Source organism: Lytechinus variegatus, chromosome 6 (genome assembly GCF_018143015.1).
Source record: "Lytechinus variegatus isolate NC3 chromosome 6, Lvar_3.0, whole genome shotgun sequence".
NCBI lineage: Eukaryota > Metazoa > Echinodermata > Echinoidea > Temnopleuroida > Toxopneustidae > Lytechinus > Lytechinus variegatus.
In genome coordinates this window covers 15,064,417-15,075,687 of record NC_054745.1, presented here as the reverse complement: position 1 = coordinate 15,075,687, position 11,271 = coordinate 15,064,417, and the positions used below count along the sequence as shown (strand labels likewise).

Sequence of the window (11,271 nt, the reverse complement as noted above, 5' to 3'; positions counted from 1 at the left end):
GCTTGAATGCCCATTTTTTAAATTTAAAACAGGCATCGCCGAGAGAGGGCGCTATATATCCAAGATTTGAATATTTGAAATTTTCTCAGAGAAGTGCAGTGGGAAAATATCTAACGGTCTCTACGCTTCAGTAAAACTGTCATATTAGATGATATTCGATTATCAATCACATTATTGACCCTTTACCAAAGCTATACTTAAGGAATTGCTTGCTACCGGTACCCATTTACCTCACCTGGGTTGAGTGAAGCACATTGTGGATCAGTTTTTTGCTGAAGGAAATTACGCCATGGCTGGGATTCGAACCCACGACCCTCTGTTTCCAAGTCCGGAGACTAATCCACTGGGCCACAACGCTCCACATATCCACAAAATTATTGTTCTGTTTTGTACAAAATCAGAGAAATACTTCTGCCGGGATTTCTGCAGATATGATAATATGCAAGGAGGAAGTAAGTATATGTTAATGTTATCAAAACTCGAGAAACGAATATGTAGTTATTTCCCCTTCACTCCGAAACAATTCTCCAACGTCGAAAGTTGAAACTAATTTTCAATACAAATATGGCAAATGTATATCTCTATGTGTTATAAATTCATAAACGTTCGTATCGATTTTCTCAGTTGATAGATGGACCGACGTACTTTCTTCGGGGGATATATAGATTATTATTACCACATGGGGATATATAGATTGTTATTCCCTACTATAACCGTATAGGGTGAATCCCCTTGCGAGTGCACTCACTTATGTCGGATTACAACAGAGCGCGGTAAGTCTGAATAGAACATCGCTGTTATATGCGGCAGTGTGTGTATACAAGGTGATCAAAGTACAAAGTATACCGACTGATAATACAGAGAAGTCATTGGTGTCAACTTGTGGATAGGACGTGCAGGAATGAGCTCTAGCCACCCACCGGTGCATTATGTAATTGCTGCATATATACGACGTTTAGCATATACCTACGGAACTTTAAGCCTAAGTATACTTAATAAGTTACTACACCCATTAAGCTTAATAGTTATATACACACGCCTCCGTTCGGACATTTTATCTTCAACGCTATGTCCAGGAGCGCAATGAAGAGAGAACTTCGCAAAGAAATGGCATGAGTTAGTATGCATTTTCTAGCTCATTTGGTGGTATTTGTACATTGCCACTAGAGAGGAAGGATTATGGAGAAATAATTGCGTTTAGTTGGATCATCCGATGTCCAGATCAGGCCTATATACTCTGAAAAACGCGAGTCATATACTTAAACTTAAACCTAAACTGGGAAACTATATCTGAAGTAGAGGCGCCATATCGGTATGGGACTAGGAGGAAATGAGAAAAACCATGAGGCGCCGCCGCCGGAAGAGGCGGAAAGAAATGTTGGAGGAGATGGAGGCAACGGCGACTCCTCAACGTCCCCGGGGAATGACAAGACCAAAACGGGTTCGGACACTAGATCAATGAGGTAAGCCTAGCAAAGGGTCGCATCATCATCTAACATAATAAGTATAAACTCATTGCTAAAAAACCGATACATGACTACGTATCTAATGAATATGGAGAAGCAACATGAACAATTGTTTTTTTTTTCGGTTGTTAAATAATAGCAAAATAATATAATTTATCGTCGAATTAGAGATGACAACACATACATGCATCTACATGTAGATATGTTTCTATATAGGCTACTGATAAATAATAAATTTGAAGTTTATTTGGTAAGGCACTCAATGAAAGAAAGGTAAACAAATGATTAAATATATTACCAACAAGAGAGAGAAAATGAAATGATTAGCAAAGGATATATATTAATCTAAAGTTATTTGAATGGGAGCTTCCATGTCTTGGGCACCCCCCCCCCCCTCCCTGCCAGTATGATACTTGTAGTTATGTAATGAAATGGCAAGTTATGGCTTCGATCACTTCATATATAATCTAAAAAGAAATGACAACTTTTCTATTTCCGTTTGATTCTGCTGATCAACACTTGAATAACTACAAGTCATGACCTCACCCAATTCTACATCACGGGAAAATTTATGCACTCCTGCTAATTCTCATTGTACCCAAAGATATGCCATTCAATGGTAACCGCTCCCATGTTTTCCCTCGGCTTTTAGAGACGACCACTGGCGGATCAGGGGGGGGGGGGGGTGGTGCACATCCTGCCTTGCCCTCCCTTAATTGAGATGGCAAAAACTAAAATTTATAATGCAAAGCCGTTAAAACAGAAATGTGCCCCCCCCCCCATCGAAAGTGAAGATTTTTTTTTTTTGGGGGGGGGGTCTTTTCAATTTTTTTTCGAGTAGGAAATCCCATTAATTTTTGGTTGACACCTTTTTTTGCTTGTCAAATTTTTCCTCGGGAAAATTTGCTCCCCCCCCTTCGTAAAAATCCTGGATCCGCCCCGGAGACGACATTGCAGGATGATTATTCATTCTTTTATCTACGTGATGATATCCCACATTTGACAAAAAATAAATGAATTGGGATTTGGGATGGATGTCCCTCGTGAGTCCTGAAACGAAAAAGGTTTTGATGAAAATATGCGAGGGTGTTCCCACGATTATATTATTAAACTTCTTTGTGAGAACAAGATTGTTCCGTCTTTTTACAAGGGCGAAATTGAAACTGTTAAAAAGTTGCGAGGTGTGTGGGTGTGAGAGAAATTCGGAACAATCTTGCGAGTCTTTGAAATCGGTTTCGATAAGAAAAAAAAAACATGTTGTTGAATGTTATTTATCATTCATTTATCCTATTATCAATTTATTTATTTATTTAATTGTTGATCATTTATTCTTTCATGTATTCATTTATTTATTGATTATTATATTTATTTATTCGGTTATTCATTCATGTATTCATTATTCTTTTATTTATTTATTGGTTTATTTTTTCATTTATTCACGGCTTTTTTCTTTCTTTTCAAAGCGCCGTCGTGGCCGTGATCTTAATCTGTGTATCTATTCATTTAATATTTTACTTTTCAGCGTATCTGGTGAATCGCTCTATGCTCTACTGAATTTGAAGAAGGGGGCAACAGAGGAGGAGATCAAGAAAGCATACAGAAAGGTCAGTAATAGGAAAAAAACACAAGGGGATAAATTAGTGAAAATAAACAGGGGCCCATTTCGTCATCGCTAGATTTTTGTGAGAGATTTAAGCGGTGAACTTCGAGGATTATAGGTCTACTGAATAGGGGGTACTCCGGACTGATTTTTTTTATATATAAATAAGTAGAGTGAAATTCACAGAGAAAAATGCTGAAAATTTCATCGAAATTTGATAGGAAGAGAGGCGATTGGGGGAAGGGGGCTGTGAATAAAAAAGGTGATTTTTCATCACATGCCGGGTAGGCACGTGCCATAAAGATGATAATGATGGTGATGATGATGACGACGACGATGAAGGTGACGACATGATGGTGATGATGACATTGAAGTTGATGGTGATGATGATGATGGTGATGATGGTGATGATAATGATGATGATGATGGTGATGATGATGATGATGATAGCGACGAAGGTGATGATGACGATGATGATGGTGGTGGAGATGATGATGGTGGTGGTGATGATGATGGTGATGATGGTGATGACGATGATGATGATGATGGTGATGGTGGTGATGATGATGATGATGGTGGTGATGACGATGATGATGGTGGTGATGATGACGATGAATGTGATGATGGTGATGATGATGGTGGTGATGATGATGATGATGATGATGGTGATGATGATGATGATGGTGGTGATGATGACGATGAATGTGATGATGGTGATGATGATGGTGATGATGAAGGTGATGATGACGATGAATGTGATGATGGTGATGATGATGATGGTGATGATGATTTTGCTGATGATGCTGCTGCTGATGATAATGGTCATGAGAATGATGATGGTAATGATCATGATCTTGCCGATAATGATGGTGATGATGTTGATGATTATGATGATGATAATACTCTATGGTAACTCGTGTAACAGCCATTCATTTTCAATGTTTTCAATGACAAAATTTCCCGTCATTGAAAGAGGTCGACCCTTGGCCCCTTTTAGCAATACACCTGGGTTCAAGTATAAGTCTATGCCAGGTTTTTCGAGGGGGGGCACATTTTCCGAGGAAAAAATTGACAAGCAAAAAAAAGAGAAGATTTTTAAACAGAACTTATGGATATTTCGTTCCAGAATTTGACATGCAAAAAAAAGAAGAAAATAAAGGTCTTCACTTTCAGTGGGGGGGGGGGGGGCACACTCCTGTTTTAACGGAATTTTTACATTACAAATTTTAATTTTGGTTCTCAAAGAGGGGGGGGGGGCATGGCTGTGCCTGACATGGCCTATGTCCTATTTGTGTAAAAGATGAAAATGACGAAGTTCTGTTTACATTTGTTTTTTTTCCAGCAAGCATTAAAGTACCACCCGGACAAAAACAGGGATGACCCCACTGCAGAAGACAAGGTAAGTTCATCCTACGTTGGATTACAATCTTCTACGATTTCATTACGATTCGTGGCAGCGCCATACAAATTTTATGTTAAAGTTTTTTACGGCAATTACGATGAGAACTGTAAATGGGGGGGGGGGTCAAATGTATTGCTGTACACTTGCGTGACCAAATTATTTCAAAACACCCCCTAAACAAGTTTTTCACGGGCTTCATTTACACATTTTGGCCCCTTAACAAGTTTTTGCCAGAATGTGGCCCTGGGGGAAAAGCTTGAGGGAGAACATAATTGGCGGCGGAAGCCAACAAAATTAGAGGGGAGACCACCAATTTTTTTTTGACAAGCAAAAATAAAAAGTTGTCGACCCAAAAATTTGAGGGGGACACAGGAAACAAAATTGACAAGCACAAAAAAAATCCCCCCCTCCTTTACCCCCACTTCCGCCGCCTATGCCCTAAACACGTTTGGCTAGTCTTAAAAAAAACTTTGAAAAAAACCCTATAAATACGTTTGACCCTGCGATTGACCATTGACCAGTCTTTCAAATTCACCCTTTTCTTTGAGAAATCAGTGTTTTTGATACCCTTAGCGGGTACACGCGCCGCCCGCGTCAAAAACTGAAAAAAATTCCTTTATAAACGCGTTTTATTTGGTCACGCATGTGTACAGCAATATATTTGACTACCCCCCCCCCCTCCCCCGGGAAGTAATGTAGCATAACTGGTTTTGCAAGGGGGGGGTCTGAATAATAGAATTAATATCGTACGGGGGTCGTATCTGGTAAATTGCCAATTCGTCTACTGCCAACTAGTCCACTCACAACATGGTCTACTTTCATTTTGCCATTACGTCCATCAATAATTCGTCTAACAATCAACCATTTGGTCAATTAACCATTTTGGTGCAATAATCACTTCGTCTAATCACCATTTCGTCTATGACCATTTCGTCTCATGACCAGTTTGTCTAATATCCATTTCATTTTCATGCATTTTGCACACTTATACTCAATACCAATTAGACCGAATGGTATATGGACAAAATGGATATTGGACCAACTGATTATTAAACGGAATGGCATTAGACTAAATGAAAGTAGGCCATTTGGTGAATTGACGGACAGATGGTAGACCAAGTGATAGACTGGTTGGCAATTGGACGAATTGGAAATAAACCGTATAGATACCATGTAATTTAAGTCCAAAGATTTGAATAAAAAGGGCAACACATATCAATATTTTGTCCTTTCTCTATCTTTTGGAAGTTTAGAAAGCCACAAATGAATCGAATGTCTACATTTAGATCACATGTTCTTTATATTTTCATATCCTTTAAATGTCAAATTGACCTTGAATATATTGTATTTTCCCATGAATTTTTGTTATCTAGATAACGGGCAACACCCAAATTTTATGTTATTTCCGTGTTTTCCAAGTTACAGTGATCAAACATTGATTTATGTGCGAGAAACGCACCCGTGGTTTTCTTTATTCTTCCATCTTTTGTATGTTTTGAATAGATCTCAAACATGAATTTCTTTGTGAGAAACAGGATTAAAGTGATTGGTTAACATTGGTTTGACTTTTAAAAAAACTGAGCTAGAAGGTCACACTTGTCACCTTTGTCTGTGATATGTTACAAAAATGAAGCCCAGAAAAAAATTGCGTTCGAAAATAATTATTTAGTGCTTCAAAGATTGAAATATAAAGTGACCGGAAACACCATCTTAATTTCATCCCATACACTTATGTGTATTATTTAGGTGTCTATAAGACGCCTATTTACAAAATCGGGGTTTGCCTTGTAGTTTTAGCTTTTCATTCTCAATAATGGTTGTTTCCAGGGTTTATTAGTTCTAATACATGCACTTGTACACATGTTTCATCTTGGTTTGAGATTTTTTTAAATCGGCTGCTCACAAAGTTAAACAATACCTTTAATGTTCTTTTCTTTGTACTCTTTTGTCAGTTTAAAGAGATCAACCGTGCGCACAAAGTACTGATGGATGAGAAGAAGAGGAAAATCTACGACGAATATGGGTCGATGGGGCTTTACATTGCAGACACAGTTGGCGATGATTATGTGGGACTCTACTTTATGTTCGATAGCAAATGCTTCAAGGTATGTATAGCCGATGGAGATTAAAAAAAGGGGTGGTCCAGGCTGAAAATATTTATATCTTAATACATAGAGTAGAATTCACTGAGCAAAACGCTGAAAATTTCATAAAAATCGGATAACAAATAATAAAGTTATTGAAGTTTAAAGTTAAGCAATATTTTGTGAAAACAGTCGTCATGAATGTTCATTAGGCGAGCTGATGATGTCACATCTCCACTTTCAGTTTTCTTATGTTATTACATAAAATCATATTTTTTTCATTATTTCATACTTGTGTGAGTAATATTTCTCCCTTATAATGAAATAAGTTGCAGCAATAAATATCTAATGCACTAAATTTGTTGTCAATCCAATTTTTTTAGTTCTTGGAGGAAAAAAAAATGAATAAACCTAATTTCATATAATAGAATACAAAAGAACAAGTGGAGACGTGACATCATCAGCCCACCTAATGAATATTCATGACGACTGTTTTTACAAAATATTACTAAACTTTAAAATTGAATAACTTTGCTATTTGTTGTCCGATTTTGACGAAATTTTCGGCATTTTGCTCAGTGAATTCTACTCTATTTGTTAAGCTATAAATACTTTCAGCCTGGACCACCCCTTTAAGAGAGGGGTGAGGGGAAGAGATTGAGGGGGGGGGGTGGTGAAAGAGAAAGGTTAGCGAGGTAAAATGAAGAGAGTTGGAGAGAAACAGAAATAATGAAGAAGACAAAAGAGAAGTTAGAAGAAAACAAAAAGGAGAAAGAAGATGAAGAAAGAAGGAGAAGAAGAAGTTGAAGAAGAAGAAAGAAAGAAAAAAAGAAAAATAGGAGGAAATGGAGAAAAGGAACTAGAGGAAATAGACAAAGAGAAAGTGGAGAAGAAGAACAATTAAGAAGAAGAAGACGAAAGAAAGAAAGAAAAAGAAAAAGAGAAGGAGGAGGATAAAGAGAAGGAGGATTAGATATAGATAATTATTGACTAAGGTCACGCGATATTGTGACATGACCCTTAGATGCACTACGATGGGATCCCCCTCCCTGAAAGTTAGCTTGGCATATGCTTATAATGTATAGACATAACCCCCCCGGCACCTTCTTAGTCATTGTTTATTTGTTTATTTTGCTTGTAAAATTTTGTTTGATCAAATTAAATCACCCTAAATGGGAGTGAAAACCTTCTTTTTCTGGGTTGGGGGGGGGGCGTTTCAAACTTTAATAAAAATCAGCACCCCTCTTTATAAATAGTTCCAAGAGCTGAAAAATGGTATGAAAAAGAAAAAAATTGAATATATCAAATACATACCTATTCTTAAAAAAAAATCAGTAGTTCAATAACATGAACCACTATAAAGAAAAAGTATTGTGAGGGCGGCAGAATGGGAATTATTCATTGATTTTTTTTTCGAATATAAATTGACGATCACTGAGGATGGGTGTTTCAAGGGGTTTTTGCAAAAAAAAATGAGATCCTCTCGACACAACTAACTTCCTAATCGCGCCGCATGCAGATTTCCGAGGAAATGCTTGACTTCTGTTTGTTCTGTGTATGGTAACTCCCGTAAGAGCTCGGCAGGGCAGCATTTTTTTGCTGGTAAACGCCAAGCTGGTATATAACCAATTACAAAGGAAACATTTAACGTCTTGGTTCATCAGTCTTGGTGGCTGATTCTATAGACGACAGATATCACTCTTGGGCCTTTTTATCAAAGTGGAAACAAGAGCAGAAGTGGGGATTCGAACTCATATCCTTGCGATTATGAGTCCAATGCTCTAATCACTGGACCACACGACTTGTTGATTAACAAGATGAAAGTTAAAGATGCATGGGGAAGGGGGAGAATTAATGAAAATTTATCTTTGTATGTGATCGATAATTCATATATTTTTATTCATTTTTTTCCTTTAACAGATCACTTCAGTAATATGCTGCATAGTTACAGGTTGTTGTTGTTGTTGCTGTTGTTTCTTTTGTTTCTGTGGTTGCTGTGGATTATGTAGTAAGTGTCGACCGTCAGACGATGATGATGATGTCTCGGATGTAGAGGTCAGTTTATTATTATTATTACTATTATTATTTATCATTATTATTTATGATTATTACTTTACGTATACGTCAATATTCCTTGAATCTAATTTATGAGGGGTCCACATTCTACAAGCTTTGCTTTTCAATGGACCCCTCCATTCTTCTTATGATGTATAACTGTATTGATTTAATCATATTTCATGATATTGATTACATTGATTTAAATTTGACATGTATGTTAATTTGTATTGAAATCGAATATGTATATCATTTTTTTAATATTGAATTTAGTATTAATATTAGCAGTATTTTAGTAGTGTAGTATAGTAGTAGTAGTAGTAGTAGTAGTAGTAGTAGTAGTAGAAGAAGAAGTGGTAGTAGTAGTAGTAGTAGTAGAAGTAGTAGTAGTAGTAGTAGTAGTAGTAGTAGTAGTAGTAGTAGTAGTAGTAGTAGTAGTAGTAGTAGTAGCAGTAGGAGTAGTAGTAGTAGTAGGAGTAATAGTAGTAGTAGAAGTAGTAGTAGTAGTGGTGGTAGTAGTGCTAGAAGAGGTAGTAGTAGTATAGTAGAAATAGTAGAGGAGCTCACTCTCGTTATCATGAATACCATCACCACCACCGTGACCACCACCACCATCATTATTATCTTATCACTATTATAATGAAGATCTTTATTATCTATTCTTATAATTTTATCATTATCACCAGTGCATTCGTTATTTTTTGTATCAACATATTCAGCAGTCAACTCGTAATTAAGTTACTAATTGTCAAAATGTGATTATAGGGCTAAATAAAATTCTTATCATTTTACCATTTCAAGGTCAGATATAGCTCATTCAGCACACAAACATGCAATGTGTAATCATACATAAAAACACCTGCATATAAGTATACCCCCCTAAAAAATCTTACTTCCATAAATAATTGTGCAGTCTGTTCAAGTCTATATACGTTGACCTTGGAATACCTACGTCATTTTCTTGTAATTTCAGGGCTCTGATGAAGAGGATGACAGGCCCATTAGTACACAGCCTCAAGCTGCGCAGGGAGTGGAGAATGTCGTATTCGCTATGCCTGATTCGTAATCCACGGACATAAATATATAGTTATACACCAGTGAAATCACCATACTCTGTAAAAACTGTGGTGTTAAAAGCTGACACCAGTTGGTGAATAGAGGACCCCACCCTGAGGTGTTAAAATTCCCCCTAGAGATTGAACATTACACCAAAGAGTGTAAATGTAACAACCAAATGTGTTGAAAATAACACCTATAGGTGTTAAGCTAACACTGTCGATCTAACACCGGTTAATAGATGTGGTCCTTTATGTGCACCTGTTAACACCACAGCTTTTGCTTTGTATATACTATTTCTATCTATACTGTAAAATGTTTCTCAATTCTGACTTGAGAATGACCTTGTTGCACTGCAAAAACTCTGGTGTTGATTTAACACCGGCCGGAATCTATATATGTCCACACCAGAGAAGTGTTAAACAACACCAATTCGTTTGGTTGAACACCAGATCGGTGTTTATACAACACTAATTAGTATTAAAACAGCGTCGGTTCGATTCTAAACTGGTGTTGTTTTAATATTTCTCTGGTGAGGACATAATAGATTCCGGGCTGGTGTTAAATCAAAATCGGAGTTTTGCAGTGTACAAGGAGGCACTGCATGGGCAGGGGGTGATTACCCTTGATGCGAGTTTTTGTTTGAAGGACCTATAGTGAATGATAAAACAGTAAACGGGATACAGTGGCCCGTATTCTGAAGTCAGGTTTAACTTAGATCATGGTCTAACTCTGTGTTAAAATTATGGGGAGCCAAAAATTCAAAGATGATGTTCATTATCGTATATTTCTTATGCTTACTATTTTGTTTCATTTGGCTTTTATAGCAAAGAAAAATACTTCATTTACCATTCCCATGCAATTATGAACGATTTGGGTGTCAAGTGAGGTAATAAACTTAATGTGTACTGTTAGGTATTAGTGCTCCAATTGGCTTTCCATAGTTAAACCAGGGTTTAATTTAAACTCGAGTTCAGAGTACGGGCCAGTGGAAGAAAAGGAAAGAGGGGGAAAGGAAGGGTATGAACAAAGGTATTGGTCATGCAACTCTCTTTACTACACCTGGGGAGTGTTTCATCAATATTTTCGTCCGACAAGATCTGACAACTTTTCTTGATTCTGATTGGCTGAGAAGCCATGTTACTATAGCAACTGTCGGATAAAACTCGTTTGACAAGTTCTTTCATGAAACGCTCCCCTGTTATTCAATATTTTCAACGGATACAAAAATGGCGTCATATTCAGAACCCCCCCCCCCTCCCTTCACTCCATACCAAAAATACCTTGGCATCACCCCTGCCTTAATTTATATACAATGTTAAATGAAATTTATTTTACTTCATTATTTTAATCAATAATATTGTTGATACAATAATTTTCTGAAATAATTATGATCATGGCAACTTGGTGAATTAATCAGTAATCTCTTTATACTGTATATATTTTTTATTTGAAAAAAAAATCGTTAAAGATCGCAAGATGTCGATTTTCTTGGAGGCATCATAGGCCTATTAAGAGTTTTATATTATGATGTCTTCTGTTTTTTATACATTGTAAAAAGCAAACTATAATACATGAAATTATTTTGTATAATATGTATCTAATCTG

General features: G+C 36.8%; 1 protein-coding gene across 1 annotated transcript; it reads left to right on the top strand.

Moving 5' to 3' along the window:
* The first annotated feature begins 814 nt into the window (after window positions 1-814).
* LOC121417072 (dnaJ homolog subfamily C member 5-like) lies at window positions 815-10,412 on the top strand. The gene is made up of 6 exons (XM_041610639.1): window positions 815-1,463; window positions 2,989-3,070; window positions 4,409-4,465; window positions 6,421-6,573; window positions 8,473-8,607; window positions 9,581-10,412. The coding sequence occupies exons 1-6, from the start codon at window positions 1,315-1,317 to the stop codon at window positions 9,671-9,673; spliced, it is 669 nt and encodes a 222-aa protein (XP_041466573.1). The 5' UTR covers window positions 815-1,314; the 3' UTR covers window positions 9,674-10,412.
* Window positions 10,413-11,271: the final 859 nt, after the last annotated feature.